General features: G+C 41.2%; 1 protein-coding gene across 6 annotated transcripts in view; it reads left to right on the plus strand.

Moving 5' to 3' along the window:
- Nucleotides 1–22,067, plus strand: part of cdh23 (cadherin-related 23) — a 1,363,918-nt gene that overhangs the window by 1,048,363 nt on the left and 293,488 nt on the right. For all 6 annotated transcript variants that reach the window (XM_039768795.1, XM_039768746.1, XM_039768764.1 and 3 more), the window contains exons 31-32: nucleotides 17,535–17,923; nucleotides 18,666–18,767. In XM_039768795.1, coding sequence (XP_039624729.1) covers nucleotides 17,535–17,923; nucleotides 18,666–18,767 — 491 coding nt within the window. The remainder of the gene's footprint in view (nucleotides 1–17,534; nucleotides 17,924–18,665; nucleotides 18,768–22,067) is intronic.

Below are 22,067 nucleotides of genomic sequence, written 5' to 3' on the forward strand. Positions count from 1 at the left end.
TGAGTTTTGTTTTTTGCTTCACACATTAATAGCATTTTTGAGTATTCAGATGTTCTCTTTTCAATACTACAGGACAAAAACTGGATGTGCAGTTTTGTCTGGCTAGGGTAAAGGAGTTCTGTGAAACCGTTGAACGAGATAGAAGCTGATATGAGGAACTCTACGAGGCCACTGAATGCACCGCAGGCGCTCCGAGCGCACAAAGAGGTCAAGGGCAAAATCCTCACCCGCACTACCGCCAACTCCATGGCAGGATTCTGGACAATATTATTTGCCAGACACAGACCAGATTTCAAGACCACGAAAACCTGATGTTTGTCACGCTCCTCGACCCTCAGAAGTTTCGGGAATACAAGAAAAATTTCCCGCATGCAGCCTTCTCCAGTTTAACACAGGGCCACGGAGCACTTTTTGATCTGTCTCGGCTAAAAACAGAACTGACTGTAATGTATGCCATGGATGATTTTGCAGGAAAATCTCCCACTGATCTCCTTGACTTCCTTCATCAGAAAAATCTGAATGAGAGCATAGGGCAGCTGTACACATTGGTATATTCGGTGGTGACCATTCCCGTGTCCACTGCTTCTGTCGAGCGGACATTTTCAGCCCTAAAGCGAAATAAAACTTATGCCAGAAATATGACAGGGCAGGTTCGACTTTTAGTATTAGCTTCAATGGCAATAGAAAGGAACTTTTTAATGGAACTGAAGCACATGGGTAATCCATACGACAGAGTAATTAAACTGTTTTTGAGGAAAGAGAGGAGGATGGATTTTGTTTATAAATAATCCAAATTTTTGGTGAGTAAAATGTTGTGATTTTCCTAAATAATATTGCAAGTTTATGAGTTATTATTGATGTTTGTTGATTCACACGGAGCACTACTGAAGGCCTAGGTGTGAAATGCACGGTCCGCCACTGGTATATGGTGTCTTAGAAAAAAGGCTACATTCACATTACAGCAGATGTAATTTTTTAATGAAGTGACACAAATTTAATTTTTTAGAGACATTTGAACAGCAAAATATTTCAGATCAGATGGGGACCTTTCTTATTTATGGTGCTAAATCCAATACAGACATGTATGACTCAATTGGACTTGAGTCTGAATACTTCAATATGGATTGTCCGGTAATTTATACATTCAAAATTATTCTACCTCACTGTTTTGCAGACTGGTTTTAACATAAGTATCCCTCCTTCCACAATCTAAGATTGTCAAACCACTGTTTTCATCTAAAACTTTCCACACCTCTCACCCACCAGTCCTGACACCTCTCTCATGGCCACAAAGGTGTAAACAAGGCGGTGGTGGTAATGATAGTCATTTGACAGCTTTACCATATAAATTATTATGGTTATAACTTACACGCAACATTTAGGTATCTATTGTTTGCAGATGATAATGTCCTATTGGTCACATCAGACTGTGATCTCTGAGACATGCTAAAACACTTTACAACTGAGTGTGATATGGTTGGGATGAGCAGAGGATGAGATTTTGACACTACATGATGACATTCAGCTGAAGTCTGGGATTCTTGGACAGTTTTGGAACTTATTCACAGAGGAAAAGTACCCAAACATGAGGTAATGTGCTACCTCCTTGACTGCATTATTTGGCTCTACTTATTTATGCGAGTCAGCCTTTTCCCACATGAAGATTATTAAATCCAAATACTGTAGTGACCACAAATGTATTGAATTATTCAGTTATGCAAGGTACGACAACATATATTATGCAAGGTACGACAACATATATTTTATGTATAAAGTATACTCAGTCCTGGTTCTGTTGGGAGCCACGGGTCGAGGGCATGGAAGCCCTACCCTGTAGGGGCCCGTGGTCACCGCCAGGCGGCGCCCCGATGCCGGTTTATCCCGTGCAGTCGCCGGCCAGAGCTGGAGCCCGGCCGGGACGCTTGGAGGACGTGAGGAGGGCTTGTGCCTCCTCCACACCGCGAGGGGGCGTCCGTCCTGGTTCTGTTGGGGACCACGGGTGAAGGGCTTGGAGCCCAGCCCTGTAGGGGCCCGTGGTCACCGCCAGGTGGCGCCCCGATGCCGGTGTATCCCGTACGGTCCTCTGCTGGGGCTGGAGCCCGGCCGGGACGCTTTGGAAGGCCAGAGGAGGGCGAGTGCCTCCTCCAGACAGAGTGGGGGCGTCCGTCCTGGTTAGGCAGGGGTCCTCGGGTACAGGGCATGGAAGCCCAGCCCTGTAGGGACCCGTGGTCACCGCCAGGCGGCGCCCCAGGGCCTAATTATCCCGGGAGCCCGGCACTTCCGCCACACCAGGAAGTGCCGGGGGGAAGACTTTATGTGGCGCCCGGAGAGCTGCCAGGAAGGCAGCCGACACTTCTGCCACGCTGGGGCGTGGCTAAGGAGAAGAGGCCGGAAACACCTGGGGCTCATCCGGGGGCATTATTTAAGGGGCCGCCTCCCTCCAGTCATGTGTGGATGTCGGGAGGAAGCGGACAGAGCTGGAGAGAGAGGACGGGAGGCGGCCAGGAAGGCACAAGAGACTGTGGGCCTGGACTTTGGGGAAATCGATGCGAGAAGGCACTGGGGGTGCACGTGAGCACAAACTTGTAAATAGTGTTGCTTAATAAATGGTGTGTGGTGAAAATACGATGTCCGTCTGTCTGTGCCGGGGCCAGCGTTCACAATATATATATATATATTATATCACCCAACACACGTTTATTAACACCAAACTATTTACAATATTTACAATGTCCTGTGTACAAACCCAGTGCCTCCAGCACTGATCCCCCAAAAGTCCAGGCCTTTCACACAGTCCTCAAGTGCCTTTCCTTCTGGCCGCCTCCAGTCCTCTTCCACCCGACTTCTGCTATCGACTGCACCCCAGATGAGCACCAGCTGCTTCCCGGCATTCCTCCGTGGACACAACCTTGTGTGGCGGAAGTGCCAGCTGGGCACCCGGAAGCCCTCTGGGTGTCCCCATTCTTCTTCCTCCCAGCACTTCCGGGTGTGGCGGCAGTGCTGGGCTCCAGGGTTCTTCAGGCACGGGCCCCTACAGGGTTGGGCTTCCAAGCACCCTACCCGATGCCACCAACAAACCAGGGCGGTTGCACCCTCGTGGTTGGGAGGAGGCACCAGCCCTCCTCCAGTCCCCTCAGGCATCCACCCCCAGCCACATGCGACAATATATATATATATATATATATATATATATATAGCATTTTTAATGTAGGTAGATCATTTCAACCTGGTCATTTTAAAAGTAGCTTGCAAGCCGTAAAAGTATGGGCATCCCTGGTCTAGTAGTTTTTGCCTTTAGTGACTGGGAATGTTCCCTCGATGATAATAACTGAAAAAAATGGTTGCCCTGGTAAACCTAGTCTAACTCATAATGATGACTACTCCAAAATGAAAAGAAAAGCAAGTTCACATAGCTTTAAATTATGTCACCAAAAAAAACCTCAAAACAAAATTCCAAAACAAAACCTCCTCCAAAAGGGAGCTAAAGAACTGACTGATGTCACTCTATGGGAAGAGTGGTTAAATGATCCTTAAGTAGTTCCCAGGAGCTACTAGAAGGTGAGTTAAACTACCTGCTGCCAATTAATTAATTAAGGGTTTTATTATTATGGTATACTTAACCTTTACTTATTTTCTTCATGGATAAGTGTACTCAGCAGGTTTGTTGCCATGTTGGTCTACTGTTGCACTTTAAGATTAATACACACACATACAGTATGTAGATATACACATGCACGCAGAACCCAACCACAAAAGTACTGTATGAATGATGATACACAGCTTGTTATTCTCTGAGTGCTTTAACCCACATGAGTGCTGTATGAATAACACATGCACAATCCATCATTCCCTAGTACGTAAAGAGCCTTACTTATCAAAGGCACGAACACCATGCAGTGTCTTAGATATATATCAGACCTAAATATTACTTTGGTCTCCAAGAATATATTCAAACATACAAAGGCTCAACATCCTTGGCTATAAGCCATATATCAATCACTGATGTCTTACTTTAACGCACTGTTCATTATTGGGCAGAGCTCTTCATCCTCAGCCGATAAACCTTGCAGTTCGGATCGTATAGCATTTCCTTACTACTCCAGGCATTCTAAATATTTACTTTATTACTTCAGTCACTCTACAGTAGAATTAAAGACAAAGTATAGAAACTTAAAAACATCTTGGAATTTATTAAAGAATAATAATACCACTAGAGGAAAGTATAAAAGAAAATGTATATAGCAAAGTCTGGATATATATAGTATTTAGAAAAAACTTACAATAAAGTGTGAAAGGTGAATGTCCCAGAGCGGCGTTGATTTAGCAATTGATGTTATTCATGAGAGTCTTTTCGCTGACGAGTAGATGAAACAGTCATACGTTTCTCTATCTCTCCTGACATCGCTCCTTCTGTCTTTCTCACCTTCTTTTATCTCTCTCTCTCTCTCTTTGTCTGTCAGACAAGTTATACAAGGGGCGTTCAATAATTTATCTACCTCAGTAGGAAAGAAAAGAATGTTCAAAATATTTTTTATTTTATTTTTCGATATAATCCCCTGATAGCTCCATACACTTCATCCACTTTTCTTGCCCTTTAAAAAAAAATCTTCTGTTTGACCTTCAAACCAGGACGTCACAGTTGCCTTGACATCTTCAGCACTGGAAAGCCATTTTCCACGGAGAGATTTCTTCAAAATTTGGAACAGTAAATAATCTGAGTGGTCAGGCCTGTGGAGAGGATGGTTCAGCTGTTGGAACCCACATTCTCAGATGGCAGCTTTTGACTGACGTGACATGTAAATCAGTGCATTGTTATGAAGAAGCATACTTGATTTGCACGAGGACTCTCCTGACATCTTGTGTCTTGGATGAGCCACAACTGTGCATGAGTAACCTTGAGACATATCACAACATGCCCAGACTTGTTTCAATATGCTTGCTAGTTTCTTTCATACTCAGGTAGGTACGTTATTGAACACCCCTCATATTTATATTAAACTTCCATGTCTTTGCAATGTGTGATATGGGGCTTCTTCATAACATTGGCTTCATGACTTGGGCTATTACAAATCTTGGATTGGCTGGCTGTCAAAGTTTTGTTTCCAAGAATTAAGCTAATCAACATGGCCTGAAGCAAAACCATCGAAAAAGGTTTTAAGGTGATACAATTCAGGAAGTTAATTCAGGAGTGGAACATACTTTGATGTTAACTGTCCTTGTCAAATTAAGTAAATCTTTGATTGTATGGGCAAAAAATAAAATATAATGTAAAATTGAAAATCTACGACACTACAGGGATTTTGTCCTACCCCCATTAAATACAATATAGCAGTTAACCATTGTAGTGGGGCAAGTGATGACGCAAAGTGAGAACAAAATTAGTTGGTGTGCCAACCAGGCAAAATCCCATACTTTTCTGCCCTGAAAAATAAATCTTTAACCAAAATATGTGCTCTGCAGGTTGCCATTGTGTGCAAAGCACCGAGACATCTGTGTGACCTTCCACATGGTGTGTCAGGTCCAGTTTGAGACGCTACCTCCTAGAAGCGTCTCTCCTTTATATTGGACGAACTGGAAGGGGTGGAGCTTTTTTTTTGGATCCATTGCCCCAATGGGGCAGTTTCTAGAGGCTGTGAGGGTAAAGGGAGACAAGACCGTTTAGGGACAGTGCCTTCTCTTGTCCCAGGGTTGTACCACATACCTTAGGTGAGCCCAGAAGGCATGCATGACATCATGTAATTAACAAAAGTCTGAGATACCAGATACTACCATGAAACTGAATAAAATAATGAGAGAATAAATCAAAATAAAATTTAAACAGAATATTACAAGAAAAAAAAAGAATAAAAAATACAAAAGAACACAAAAAGTTTTCCCAACAAAAGTGCAAGATTCCCAACAGAACAGAACATATACTCTATGGTGGAAAGTTCTGAATTGTGACTAAAAGAATGAGATTACAGGTACAAGTAGCCAAAATAACGTTGCTGCACAGGGTAGCAGTACTCACTGTCCAATATGGGAGGAACTTGGAGTAGAACTGCTGCTTCAACAGATCAAGAAAAGATAGTTGAAGTATGTGGGCATGTAGTTAGGATGCTTCCCATATGTACAAGGCTGGGCCCACTGGGAGAAAACTTTAGGGCAACCCCAAGACACACTGTACTGTATCTTTTAACTGTTCTATAAGCATATGGGTATCCTCTCAGAGGGGCTGGAAAAAGTTGATAGGGTCATGTCGGCTTGGTCATCCTGGCTAAGCATTTTGCTAATAAAATTAATGTCAGAAATAAGATGGAAATGGGTTAAATGGCCATACATCTTAGTTGTGCTTATGATGCTTGCTGTTTTGAAAAAACTTTAATGTAGTAAGTGAAAGATTCAAACAACTTGGTCATAAAGTACCACAATAGTCAATTCTTCTTGAGACAGATGAATGAAGTTGCTCTTGAAGACCCTGAATCTTAAGAAACCAGTCTAAATTTACAATATTCTGAACAGTCAGTTTTTGTTAAAGCTAACACCTAGAGATCTGGCAAGTCCCCGGACTGCTCTCCTCAGAGAGTGCTGTCACTGAAATGCAGAGTTTACGCAGCTTCCCCGACAGCAGAGGAAGATGATCATCTTACCGGAGAGACAAGACGTTCCATGCGCCCACTTGTATGGGCCACCTCAAATTGACACCCAAGTACTGCCGTGTAGTGGGCAACACCTCAGCACCACACCAGTAAGTTGTACTATTTGGGTATGACTGCCGATCCTAATGTGATGTGGGAGACCTTCCGTGACAAGACCCTGAATGTTGTTGAGGGTTGTGTTGGTGTTACCATTGTTTCCAGAAGGAGGTGTTTCATCTCGAAGGGCACTGTGGATACCATCGAGAGGAGTCCCAGTGCACGGCTCAATGGCAACTTTGGTCTGTACCGGGAACTGAGAAGGACGGCTGTGAGGGTTCTGAGGGCAGATAAAGAGGCATTTGTTAGAGTAATCTGTGAGCAAGTGACACACCATCTGTGGTCTAGCAACCCATGTCCTGCTTACAGAGGAATCGAAGCATTACGCACATCTGAATCTGTTCCTCAGAGAGTCGCAGTCAGGGCAGCTGATGGAATGGTCTTTACGGATGACACTGCAGTTGTGACCCGCTGGGCTGGCTACTTTGAGCAGTTGTTCAAAGCTGATCCTCTGGCTAGGATGTTGGATATCTCTGGGTCCACGGTTCTTGAGGCTGATTCTCCAATTAGCTGTGAACCACCCAATCTCACTGAGATTGCACAGGTGGTGAACCAGCTGAGGGGGGGAAAGGCTGCAGGGATCTGTGGTATCCGGGGTGAACTTCTCCAGGCTGGTGGTAAGGCTGTCCTCCTGGCATTGCACACAATCTTTGCTTCCATTTCTGAGACTGGCATCATCCCAGCTGACTGGAAAACAGGACTTGTTATCCCTATCTGGAAAGGGAAGGGTGATAGTCTAGATTGCAGCAACTACAGGGGGATAAAACTGCTCTTGGTGCCGGGTAAAGTCCTTGCTAGGGTTGTCCTCAATAGGATCTGTGATCACTTGCTCACCTACCAGCGACTAGAACAGTCTGGTTTTACACCTAAGAAGTCTACCATCAACCGCATCCTGGCACTGAGGGTTCTCATGGAGTGCAAATGTGAATATCAGCAGAGTTTCTTTGCAGCCTTTGTCGATTTTCACAAAGAGTTCAACTCAGTTGATCTAGCTGTCCTGTGGAGCATGCTGAGGGTTTGCGGGATCACCTCGAGATTGCTGGATATCATGGCTGTGCAGAGTGGAGGCAGGGCCTCTGCGTTTTTCCCAATTGATTCTGGGGTTCGTCAGGGGTGTTTTCTTGCTCCTACTCTGTTCAATGCTTGTATGAACTGGGCGTTGGGTAAGGTCGTGGGTTCCAGCGGCTGTGGGGCACCTATTGGTGAAGAAAGATTCACAGATCTTGACTTTGCTGACGATGCTGTGATCTTCCCAGAGTCAATGGAGGCTCTGATCGGGACACTCGAGAGATTGAGTGAGGAGTCTGAGTGTCTGGGCTTGCGAGTGTCCTGGATAAAAACCAAGATCCAGGCCTTTAATGACCTCTTGGGCACAGCCATCTGCAGTGTGTCTGTTTGCAGAGAGAGTGTTGACCTTGTTGAAAGGTTTACTTAAGTTGCCAGTGACATTTATGTGTCTGGTGACTCTTCCTGTGAAGTCAGTAGACGGACTGGGAGAGCATGGGGGGTCATGAGGTCGCTGGAAAGGGATGTGTGTCGCTCCCGATATCTATGCAAAAGGAGGAAGGTCCAAGTCTTTAGAGTCCTGGTGCTTCCTGTCTTGCTATATGGTTGCAAGATATGGACGCTATCCAGTGACCTGAGACTGGACTCTTTTGTTACTGTGTCTCTCCAGAAAATCCTTGGGTACCGCTGGTTTGACTTTGTGTTGAATGAGCGGTTGCTCATGGAGTCCCGAATGAGGCACATTACCTGCATTGTGAGGGAGTGTCAGTTACGGCACTACGGCCATATGGTATGTTTCCCCGAGGATGATCTGGCTCGTAAGATCCTCATTGTTGGGGATCCAAGTGGCTGGACCAGGCCAAGGGGTCGCCCACGTAACATCTGGCTGCAGCAGATAGAGGGTCATTTCCGGTGGGCGGGACTGGACCGCGTGTCTGCCTGGGGGGTTGCAAACCGGGATCCTGAGTTGTTTCGCTGTGTAGTGGGTGCAGCAATGCACTGTACCAGTGCATGCTCCCCAACTTGACTTGACTTAACACCTAGATTTCAGTTGAACTAAAATTCAATCCTTTTAAGTTAAAATAATTCAGTATAGCTTTACTATTCTCAGAATTTCCACCAATAAAATTAACTTCTGTTTTTTTTCTGAATTTAAGCAGAAATAATTATGATTCATTCACTGTTTTATGTCAATAAAGCAGTTAAATAATGACACATAAAACTGATTGTCATCAAACTTTGAATGAATCATTGTTTTGTTTTTAGTTTTTTTTGTTTTGATTTGTTTTATTATTTTTCTTTTCCTAAATTTCATTATCTAATGGCAACATAATATAAAAAAAACTGGAAAAAAAATGCTGGGACAGAGCCAGCCTGTCGTCGTGCGCAGTTCAGAAGCTATCCCATGCAAAGAGCAGGTGGAGGTCTTCTTTAGATCCAGGTTTAGCCTTTGACACCACTAAGCAAAATCCTTACCAAAGACAAATGGTGCCGTGACAGCCCAGGGCAAACAAGGGAGCTGAAACAGTGCCAGCCTGAAATCACACATGTGGAAACACACTGTGGCAGTTTTGAAGCTATCTCATCCACAAACTGCTGGAGATTTCCATTTTGCTGAGAGGTAGAACTCACTGCTTGTAACTCCCAGAGTCCAAAGTTTGCATCCCACCCATAATGTATCATGGAAAATATATGTTGGGAGGTGGAAGCAACACCCAGAGTGATTCCACAGCAAAGCCATGCTGACCACAATAAGGCAGTACTGTATTCAGGATTGTTTATATGTTAAGAATGACTTGATAAGAATGAAGTGAAACTACTAAGAGTAGTATCTAATAGGTAAACTGAATTTTCAGATCTATGCAGTAGAATTGTATGATCAATAATAACAAAAGAAGGATTTAGGTGTAAAAGCTGAATAATGCTGGTATTTCATGAATCCACCAGATAGAGCAAAGAGAATGCAAGAGAAGTAGTTAGATGTGGCAGAAATGAGAATGTTGAGGTTGATGTATGGATTTACAAATAAGGCAGAATAAGAAACAAGAAAATCACAGTCTACAGCAGAAGTTGGAGAGGTATTTAAGAAAGTACGGGGAAGTAGGTTGAAGTGGTATGGATATGAGATGAAGAGAGACAGTGACTATGAGGATAAAAGAGTGATGGGAATGGAAGTACAGGGAGAAGTTGCTCAAACACATTGAACCCACATACACTCACCTAAAGGATTATTAGGAACACCATACTAATACGGTGTTTGACCCCCTTTCGCCTTCAGAACTGCCTTAATTCTACGTGGCATTGATTCAACAAGGTGCTGAAAGCATTCTATAGAAATGTTGGCCCATATTGATAGGATAGCATCTTGCAGTTGATGGAGATTTGTGGGATGCACATCCAGGGCACGAAGCTCCCGTTCCACCACATCCCAAAGATGCTCTATTGGGTTGAGATCTGGTGACTGTGGGGGCCATTTTAGTACAGTGAACTCATTGTCATGTTCAAGAAACCAATTTGAAATGATTCGAGCTTTGTGACATGGTGCATTATCCTGCTGGAAGTAGCCATCAGAGGATGGGTACATGGTGGTCATGAAGGGATGGACATGGTCAGAAACAATGCTCAGGTAGCCCGTGGCATTTAAACGATGCCCAATTGGCACTAAGGGGCCTAAAGTGTGCCAAGAAAACATCCCCACACCACCACCACCACCACCACCAGCCTGCACAGTGGTAACAAGGCATGATGGATCCATGTTCTCATTCTGTTTATGCCAAATTCTGACTCTACCATTTGAATGTCTAAACAGAAATCGAGACTCATCAGACCAGGCAACATTTTTCCAGTCTTCAACTGTCCAATTTTGGTGAGCTCGTGCAAATTGTAGCCTCTTTTTCCTATTTGTAGTGGAGATGAGTGGTACCGGTGGGGTCTTCTGCTGTTGTAGCCCATCCGCCTCAAGGTTGTGCGTGTTGTGGCTTCACAAATGCTTTGCTGCATACCTCGGTTGTAACGAGTGGTTATTTCAGTCAAAGTTGCTCTTCTATCAGCTTGAATCAGTCGGCCCATTCTCCTCTGACCTCTAGCATCAACAAGGCATTTTCGCCCACACGACTGCCGCATACTGGATGTTTTTCCCTTTTCACACCATTCTTTGTAAACCCTAGAAATGGTTGTGCGTGAAAATCCCAGTAACTGAGCAGATTGTGAAATACTCAGACCGGCCCGTCTGGCACCAACAACCATGCCACGCTCAAAATTGCTTAAATCACCTTTCTTTCCCATTCTGACATTCAGTTTGGAGTTCAGGAGATTGTCTTGAACAGGACCACACCCCTAAATGCATTGAAGCAACTGCCATGTGATTGGTTGATTAGATAATTGCATTAATGAGAAATTGAACAGGTGTTCCTAATAATTCTTTAAGTGAGTTTAGAAGTGAGAGAAGATGTAGATGAAGAAGAAGAGGAAATTAGAATATCATTTACAGCATTCATTAAAGCAGTGTCCTTTGACCAGGGTACAAGCCCAACTGAAATTTCTGAGAAAAACAATTTTCTAACATAACAGCTTTCCTGAAAACTGAAGAAAAAAAAGTTAGAAATTGGCCTATAATTCTTACATACAGTGCATTCGGCGTTTAAATCTGATTTCCTTAATGGACATCTATACTAATAAAAGGCAAAGCCCTCACTCACTCACTCACTCACTCATCACTAATTCTCCAACTTCCCATGTAGGTAGAAGGCTGAAATTTGGCAGGCTTATTCCTTACAGCATACTTACAAAAGTTAAGCAGGTTTCATTTCGAAATTCTACGCGTAATGGTCATAGCGGTCGATAACAGTCGACAACGTCTGCCATGTTCAACTTTCTTATTTATGGCCCCATCTTCACAAAATTTGGTAGGTGACTTCCCTGCGCTAACCGAAACCGATGTACGTACTTATTTCGATGGTATGACGCCACTGTCGGCCACCATATTGAACTTTCCAAACGTCACTAATTCTCCAACTTCCGGTGTAGGTAGAAGGCTGAAATTTGGCATGCTCATTCCTTACAGCTTACTTACAAAAGTTAAGCAGGTTTCATTTCGAAATTCTACGTGTAACGGTCATAACGGTCAACAAAATCCGCCATGTTGAACTTTCTTATTTATGGCCCCATCTTCACGAAATTTGGTAGGCGGCATCCCTGCACTAACCGAAACCAATGTACATACTTATTTCGGTGGTATGACGCCACTGTCAGCCGCCATATTGAACTTTCCAACATCATTAATTCTCCAAATTCCCGTGTAGGTAGAAGGCTGAAATTTGGTACTTTTTTTCGGTGGTATGATGCCACTGTCGGCCGCCATATTGAACTTTTCAACAGTTTTTGTTACTTATGGGCCCATCTTCAAGAAATTTGGTACACGGGTTCCCAACTCTAACTGAATCCTACTTACGTACATATATATATGTCCATAGCCTGCAGCTCGGTCACCGTGTGAGGCGGCGTTGGGTCCCCTATCCCAACGCCTCCCACGTTGTTGGCTGCCTGCCTATATAAGGCCGTCCGTCGCTCCGGTCTCTTCATTCCCTTCCTTGCTTCGCCACGGGATTCACGTCTCCCTGCTGATAACTACAGCCTTTTTATTTAATCCACGGCTTCTCCGCTGTTTTATTGTTCATTTATTACGATTATAGTTATTGTGTAGGTATTTTAGACTTACTTTACATTGTTCAGGTACCCATTTCCTTTATCATTCCAACCGTACCCGCATTAACATGTCTATCGAGGTGATCACCATCGATCAAAGAACTGTCACTTACCGAGTGGTTTCCATGCCCGGAGATGGCACCTATCTTTTCCATTCTCTTTGTTACATATTGCATGGCCATATCTGGCTCACTCTTGATATCTGCAGAAACATTGTGTCTTATGTATTGAATGACTGGGACAGGTTCAAGGTGTGGACTGATGATAGTACAGGAGATAATTATACTACACAGGAGCACTATAAGACTGAAATGCTTAAGCCCTTCACCTATGCATCTGCATGTGAGTTGATGGCTGCCGCTGAATTGTTCGGTTGTCGCTTTCAAGTGTACCGAAATGGCCAAATAGTTTACACCTTTGGACAACTGCCAATGCCTCTTAAACATCTTAGATTCACAGGTGACGATTTCAGTAGTGGACACTTTGATGTTTATGAATGTTTAAACTCTCAAAAGCTGGATGTGAAGTTATCGATGAAACTGGTTGTATACTTACAACGCTTGACAGATGCCGAATGTCTCTTCAATACAAGTCCTACAAATACTGTCGTAATTGATACAAACCATAAAACTCAAACAGATTATGATAGCAGCAATCCAAGCTGTGAGATTTGAAACAAGATTACTGTTCATATGGCCAACTGTACGTTGCATGCTTAAGAGTAAGCTCAGCGCACAGCTTGGTCATATTACAACCGGAGGGCTGAACTCACAATGTGGTATACAAAGAGATCCTTAACAAATAATTATTGGTATATTTTCCTCAGTTTAAAAGGTTTAATTTTCTTCTTAATAAAACTTTTAAGGCAGTGCTTAGCGCTGCAAAGCGTGGTATTTTGCTATATATATATATATATATATATATATATATATATATATATATATATATATATATATACATAAATCACATATATATATATATATATGTGGCACAAAAGTAATTAAAAATTAAAAATTAAACAAGACTTGCATAGATGGTCAACCCTTCATCTCACACTAGCTGGAAGAATTAACACTGTTAAGATGAATATTCTTCCTAAGCTCCTTTTTTTATTTCAAAACATACCAATATACATTAATAAATTGTCTTTAAGCAATTAGATTCAACAATAACCTCATTTATTTGGAATTCAAAACATCCACGCATCAAAAGAGCGACCCTACAAAGACAAAAGGCAGAAGGCGGCATGGCTCTACCTAACTTCCAGTTTTATTACTGGGCGGCAAATATACAGTCGATAAGAACCTGGACACAAATAGAAGAACATACACAGGCATGGACCGCAATAGAAGTAAAATCCTGCAGTACTTCTTTGTATTCCCTGCTCTGCGCTCCAATAAACACACATTATCGGCAATACACTAATAACCCAATTGTGCTCCACTCACTTAGAATCTGGAACCAATGTAGAAAGCATTTTAAGACGGAGAAGCTTCTTTCTGTGGCACCCCTGCAAAAGAACCACCTCTTTCAACCTTCACAAACATATGCAGTTTTTAATATCTGGAAAAAATTGGAATTAACTTGCTTAGAGATCTTTATATAGACAACGTCTTTGCATCCTATGAACAATTACATTCCAAATTTAACATTCCAGCTACACATTTCTTTCACTATCTTCAAATCAGGAACTTTGTTAAACAGAACCTTCCAGATTTTCCTCATCTTGCACCCTCATCCACACTGGAAAAAATATTGCTCAATTTTGAGGAATTAGACTCCATCTCTACAATATATAAAATCATTTTACAATCCCTTCCTTTCAAAGATCCAAGAGGACACTGGGAAAAGACCTCTCAATTAATATATCAGAAAAGGAGTGGAAAGTAGCAATGCAGAGAATTCACTTGAGCTCCATATGCGCAAAGCATACAATTATACAACTCAAAATTATATATCGAGCACATCTGTCTCGACTAAAACTCTCCAAAATGTATTCAGGGCATGATCCAACCTGCGAACGTTGCAACCAAGCCCCAGTCTCACTGGGTCACATGTTCTGGGCCTGCACCAAATTAGCATTATTCTGGACAAAAATTTTTAATCACCTGTCAGACAGCCTTGGACTCACAATCCCTCCTAACCCATTAACAGCTGTGTTTGGGGTTCTTCCGGAGGAGCTTAAAGTGGAGAAAGACAAACAAATTGTGATTGCATTCACTACACTCTTGGCACGCAGACTTGTTCTGATAAACTGGAAGAACCCAAACTCTCCTCTTTAAGTCAGTGGGAAACCGATGTGTTATACTATTTGAAATTGGAAAAAATCAAATACTCAGTTAGAGGATCCGTACAGACTTTTTCAAAACATGGCAGGATCTAATCAGTAATATTTTAAAATAAGTTTATAAAGCACAGAGAATTTATTAATTTAGGTATTTTTACAAGCCTTAAATTTTACACCGTTTGGCTTGCTCTCTCTCTCAGGGGTGGGGATCGATCTGTTCTTAACATAATTCTTTTTTGTAAAAACTTGATTGCTATGTATTGATTGTAATAAAATTAATAAATAAAAAAAAAAAAAAGTAATGAGACTGACAACACTGCAAGCAATCTGGCAACGCTGCGCTGTTGTCCTTGATAGAGCACGTGTATCAGTACCCTCCCATAGCTCAGTGCGAGTTTCAACTCCTTCCGTTAACTACGTTATTTTTGTGACTGCTATTAGTGAAGTTGTGTTTTCTTTGTGCGTCACACAAAATGGAACAGCGAATTTGGAGCAACGTTGTGCAATTAAATTTTGTGTTAAGCTTGGAGAATCGGCAAGTGTGACGTTTGAAAAGTTAAAACAGGCCTATGGGGAACATTCTTTATCCCGAGCTCAAGTTTTTCGCTGGCACAAATCATTTTTGGAAGGCAGAAAACACGTTGAAGATGAACACCGTTCAGGGAGGCCTTCAACTTTGAAAACCAATGAAAACATCGAACGTGTGAACACTTTTGTGAGATCAGACCGTCGTTTAACATTAAGAATGTTGAGTGAACAATTAAATTTGAACAGATTTACCGTTCATCAAATTTTGACTGAACATTTGCACATGCGAGAGGTCTGTGCCAAAATGGTGCCGAAAAACCTCACAATTGAGCAGAAGGACAATCGAAAAAACAAGTGTCTTGATCTTCTTGACAGAATCGCTAATGAGCAAGGTTTCTTTAGTTGTGTGATCACAGGTGATGAATCATGGATTTTTGAATACGATCCTGAGACCAAGAGGCAAAGTCAGGAGTGGCACACCGCAAACTCTCCTCGACCAAAGAAAGCTCGAATGAGCAAATCGAAGATCAAATCAATGATGATTTGTTTTTTGACAAAAGGGGAATCGTCCACAAAGAATTTGTTCCTGCAGGACAAACTGTCAACCAAGTTTTTTATAAAGACGTCCTTGAAAGGCTCAGAAAAAGGGTCATTCGCGTGAGACCAGACATTGCAGACAAATGGATGCTCCATCATGACAATGCCCCATGTCAAACTGCCCTCTCCATAACAGAATTTTTGACCTCAAAAGGCATTCCTGTGGTTCCCCAGCCCCCTTATTCACCTGACCTCAGTCCGTGTGACTTTTTCCTTTTTCCTAAACTGAAAAATGTCCTCAAAGGACGTCATTTTGGGACTTTAGAAAACATCCAAAAGAGTGTAACAGACATGCTGATGACCATACCGGTTGAAGACTTCCAGCGCTGCTACCAACAGTGGGAACAACGTCTCCATCGGTGTGTTGCTGCCCAAGGGAACTACTTTGAAGGGGATAACATTGATGTTTGAAAGAAATAAAAACTTTGGTAAATAAAAAATCAGTCTCATTACTTTTCTGCCACACCTCGTAGTATGTGTGTGTGTGTGTGTGTGTATATATATATATATATATATATATACAGTAGATATATATATACAGATATATATATATATAATGTGTGTGTGTATGTATGTACAGTACGTATGTGTATATATATAGAGAGAGAGATATAGATATAGATATATATAGATATTAGATATATATAGATATAGATATATATACTGTATATATAATGTGTGTGTATGTATGTGTGTATATATATATATATATATATATATATATGTATGACAGCAACACTCATAACTGTGACAAAACAATTACTTTGATGATCATGTTACGTTATTTTCAAGATGTTTCCTTTTCTTTTTCATTGCTGCGAAGCGCGGGTATTTTGCTAGTCTAACAATAAAAGGAACCAGGGACACTGTGTTAATTAAATGAATCCAACATTGTTTGTACTGCCACTGCCAGAACATTTATCAACAAACTAGTTAGAACTGGATCTAACGGAGTGGGTAGTAGGTTACAGTTTGTAAATCAGACAGGGGATTTGTGAGAGATGAGACATGATATAATACAGTGCTCTTGTATTCCAAGCTCAATGCTCAATCTTTAATGTTACTTATTTCTGATTAAAGAAATTCATTTTTACCATGTACTTACTGTGTAATAATGTTAGAGGCAAGTACACAATTGGATAAGAAGCAAAAATTGCAAATGTGTAGTAATCTATTAATTATAGCAATGCCTTGTTATGCTGTAGTTATATCATTGTAAAACTATAGGATAGCATAACTGCAGTATAACAAGGCATTGCTATTATTAAGTATGGCAATATGTTCTTTCATCATATTCTCTCAATCGTGGCGGGAAACATAAAGCCTCTTATTATGCAAACATTTGGAAGGACTTTAGGACAACACAGTACATGAAGCATGCTAGGGCCTTACTCTAGGATTACTAGGACACTAACAGATCACAACCCAATCTTCTAGGTCTTAAAGCAGAGAAGTTAGACCCAAAGGGCTCTCACTTTTGGAGCTAGATACCCATCTCATCACAGATAATCCAGTCATTACAATTACCCCATTTATTTATAATGTGATAGAAATCTTGAAAATCATATATCATTAGCTGGATGAGCAGAGCTTCTGCTTTCCTAAACTGACAGACCATATTCATTTATTTTTCATTTTGGTCATGTTACTAAGATGATGTTTTATATTTCTTTTTACAGGGGATGGTGGTGCAGTAGTTTACCATATAGAAGGAGGTGCAGAAGGTAAATTTGAAATTGATGTGAGCACAGGCTTGGTGACCACAGTAGACTATCTGGATTATGAGACCAAGACCAGCTACCTTATGAACATCTCCGCAACAGACCAGGCAACACCTTTCTATCGTAGCTTCTGCTCTGTCTATGTGACATTGCTGAATGAACTTGATGAGGCAGTCACTTTCTCAAGTCCAGCATATGAGGCCTCCATCGTGGAAAATATTGCAACAGGAACAGAAGTGGTTCAGGTCCGGGCACGCTCAGCAGACAACTTAAACCAGATCACCTATCGCTTTGATCCAGACACCTCCCCACTTGCCCTGGCTCTCTTCAAGATTGACAGTGTTACTGTAAGTGCCAATAACAATTCATAATAGAAAAGGCTGCTGTCTTAACAGAAAGAACCTCAATGTTGTTTTTCTTAATGAAGTGTGTGGGTTGTTAGGCCACTTTAGGAACTATGGGTGTGTGCATGGGTGTGCCTTGCAGTGAACTGCTGTTCCACCCAAGGTCACATACTACTCTGGTGCCCAATGAAGCTAGCAATGTCTCAGATGATGGTCACACTTGACCATGATTTAGAACATGTAGGATCTAAAATTGGTGCACATCTTCCCTGTTTCTTTGCACATTTTCATTTTTTCCATACCCTGAAGAAGTTATTAGGTTAGGTTGATCAGCAGTATACAGTGCAATGAACTAGTGCTCCATCCGCTTTTCTTGCTTCCTGCTTTTTTTTTCAAATGACTGATCACAGTTAAATTTTGTTGTTTTTGTATTTTAAAGTAACTCTGAACTGCTTTCCTTCATAGCTGCCAACAGTGTTTGCATGGGCAGAGTCACTAAAAGCATGTTTGATTGCGTGAATTAGTATGATATTTCAAATGCCTTTCTAATGCTAACTGTTCGTTATGACTCATATAAATTATATTACTGTATGTCTTGACTATCACTGAGCATGAATAATGGGGATGTTAACCTATAATGAGCTATAAACATGGAAATAATTAAACATTAATCATACTGGTTTATTACTGTAGAATGTGTTTATCGTAAAAATTACTTGTTCCTTTTTAAATTCTTTGTTCTCAGGGACGAATCACAGTGACTGGTTTGGTTGATCGGGAGAAGGGAGACATTTACACATTAACAGTGGTTGCAGATGATGGTGGACCTAAAAAAGATTCGACTGTGGTAGGAAATTTGTGTTTAATATGTTGTATTGAAAGTGATCGATGCCAGCATTGTGTCAATATCACTGATGAATAGAGTTGGTCCAAGTCCAGATGTTGCAACAGACTCTTCTCCAGCATAGGGTGTGGTGTTTACAGAGAAACTGGGTGTGTTTTAATAAAATACCACATATTAAGTTCATGTTATATTTTCAGATATTTTTACATGAGAGGTTTGGCCATAAAGATTTTATAGAACAATGTAGTTATGGAAGAAAACGAAAAAGAATAAGAATGGGAGTGGCATTTTTGTAGCAAAACATGGAGTTCTTTGAGAAAACAATTTCATTGTGTATTACTTTAATTTTCTTGTAAAGTAAACTGTGTGTTGTAAAGACCTCTCTCGGCTTAGTCTATTACACCAGTTTCATCCACCTCCCACACCTCAGTGACTGCTTCACTCTTTATATTTAATGAAATACAATGCATTTTAGAGTCTTTAGTATGTCCACTGTCCAAATGAAGAGCATTGAAATGCATGTATTTATGTACTGCACAATGAGCAAACCGCCTTAGACATTCAACAATCACTAAGCTCCTTTACATATGATAATCAGTATATACAATGGCTCAGAGTAAGCTGACTCTGCCCATTTTCATCCCACAGTCCAAAGACAGGATGTCAAGTAGGTTAGCTATTCTGAACAGCCATCATTGTAATTAGGTGTGGTGTGTGTACTCCATCCAGGGGCAAGAGTCTTTATTTATCCTGGAAGGTTGGTTTATTTTAAATAGTTTTTAAAGTAGCTACTAGATAATAAAATCACATAAATATAAATTACAGAGAATTAATTTTTCTGATGTTTTCCAATAGTTTCTATAATTTGCTGCTTAGAAAGTTTTTGAAACAAGTTAAAAGAAAAAATAAGATGAAGAAGGACAATATTATGAGCTTCAAGCTCAACCTAAAGCAAGTGGAGCCCTGAGATTTCTTACCTGCAGGTTTCAAATTCAAAATGCCAAAATAATGGCTTGCATGTTAAATCTAGCCTATGCCGTCTCTGAGGTCTACTTCCCAAACCAGAAGATAGAAAATGGTGAAAGGTCTGAGTCAAAACAGTCCTTAACAATCCTTAAGTATTACACAGGTAAGGAAACATATGAAAACCACTTATGGTAATACAGGGGCATTCAATCAAGGAGTTTTGTTGTGTCCCTGCTGAAAATATTCAATCGAATAGCCATTCTTCCCCTGTGAAGATTCATGAAGAGGTTCCATTACTCACTAAAAAAAAGATGCCAGTATGGTGAAAGTTTGATTCTCGAGCTACAGTGACAGTCAATCAAAGATCTAGGAAGGAAAGTGGCAGTGTCACTCATCGATATTTGTGGAAATTTCCGTTATTTACTGGTATGTTTTGTAAAGTTTCTGGTACTTTATGTTGAAACTGGAAGAGGTTTCGGTACTGCATACTGGTGAGTACCTGCCCACTTCAAGCACTGATTATATCCAAAAAAAAAAAAAAAACAAACTGAAAATAGCAACTGTAAAATGACACAAAGATTATAGATAAAGATTTAGGGTACCACCTTGGTAACACAATATAATCTGATATTTTTAGAAAAATAAACTTGCAACAAATCCAGATAGAATCAAAGCAGGTAACTAGTTTGCCGGTTTATGAATGAAAATGGTAAGAAGGGACTGGTCCTGGAGGACAGATACCAGAGATGATGTCAGTGATGGTAGAGTAATCAATTACTCAGTCTGCAGAGGGAGAAAGAGAGAAAGGATCACAAAACAGTGCCAACCCCTGGCCTGGCAGGTAGTTACATTTTCTAGAGCCTGTAAGCTGTCTCCCATTTGCACACACATGACACCACTTTCCCCTGACCCCAGACCCATTAGGTTGTGCGGTCTGAACTGAGAGGTTGTGAACCCAAGAAAGGGCATCGACATTGGTGTGGATGGTACCCTGACAATGAAGGACTTTGAACCAGTAAAGCTGGAGGTCTAGAAACCATCCATGTGAGTCGTGGGTTTTGACCCCTTATGCCGCTATCACTGAAGAGGGGCAATTCGGTGATAAGTGTGAGCTCATGGCCTAGGAGTTAGTACCTAAGCATGTTAATAGCCCACTGGATTGCAAGAGCCTCCCATTCCATCACTGCATACCTGGTTTTCCCAGTCCAACAGTTTCTGACTCTGTGTTTAACACAGTCGACAGTTTGGCACAGCACGGAACCAACACCTGTGTCTAAAGAGCTGGTCTGGAGGATGAAAGGCAAAGATAAGTTAGGAGCCATCAAGACCAATGCTGACATGAAGGCCTGTTTTAGGTCACGAAATGCAGTTTCTGTATTCACATTCTATACCACCGTGTTGAGGGCTTGCTTTTTTGTTAAGTCTGTCATGGGTGTCAACCTCTCGGAGAACCGGGGAACTCAGCAGTAGCACCCCAAAAATCCTAGGAAGGCTTGGACCTATTTCATGTGTCTCTTGATACCAGAAGTGTATTCCTGGTGCTGTTTTAGCAAAGTAATTCTATACCAGAGACAGAAATCTCTTTAGCAGGAGGAGTAAGGGAGAAAAAATAATAATTTGGAGCTAAGAAGAAGTAGGATCTAATGGGAACAGCACATATTAAACAGAAATTCTCCCCAGTGAATGTTTAGTTAAGCTAGGACGTCTTATACATATTTTGTTTTTAATTGAGGTATTAACTCCCCTAAATTACCCTGCCATGTTATTTTGACTGTTTTAAATTGATGTTTTCAGAAACACCAAATACTATACCTTTATCTCTGAGACTATATAAAGGTTTAAAGTGTTCAGCAAGGTCCTGGCAAGTATTTGACAATAAGGATTAGAAGCTTTCCAGGGCCAGTTTTCATCATCTAAAATGCACTGGAATTTTGAAGGCATATATAGCATGCACAGTTTGTTGAATTTCCTATCCTGAGAATAACTGCCATTTAATAGCTGACGATTGTCTCTTTTTTTTCTGTGCCACTTTCATAATATGGATTTACAGAAGGTAAGAATTGTTTAAGATGATAGTAATCTGCTTTGCCTCCATCATTTCACTTCATTGCCTCTTATGTTACACTGTATTTACGTGTTATTGGACAGACTGTTTCCCAGTGAGAAATTTCACATGAGCGCTCTTCCGGTGGGGTAATTCATAGAAAATGATTCCTGAATTCACCAAAATGACCTTTCACCTCATTCAATAATATAAAATAAGAAAAATAATAGTAATCAGGTGAGCCAAAAATGGCATTTTAGTTGATGAAATACAATATGCATTTAATGTATTTA

This window comes from Polypterus senegalus, chromosome 1 (assembly GCF_016835505.1).
Source record: "Polypterus senegalus isolate Bchr_013 chromosome 1, ASM1683550v1, whole genome shotgun sequence".
Lineage (NCBI taxonomy): Eukaryota > Metazoa > Chordata > Cladistia > Polypteriformes > Polypteridae > Polypterus > Polypterus senegalus.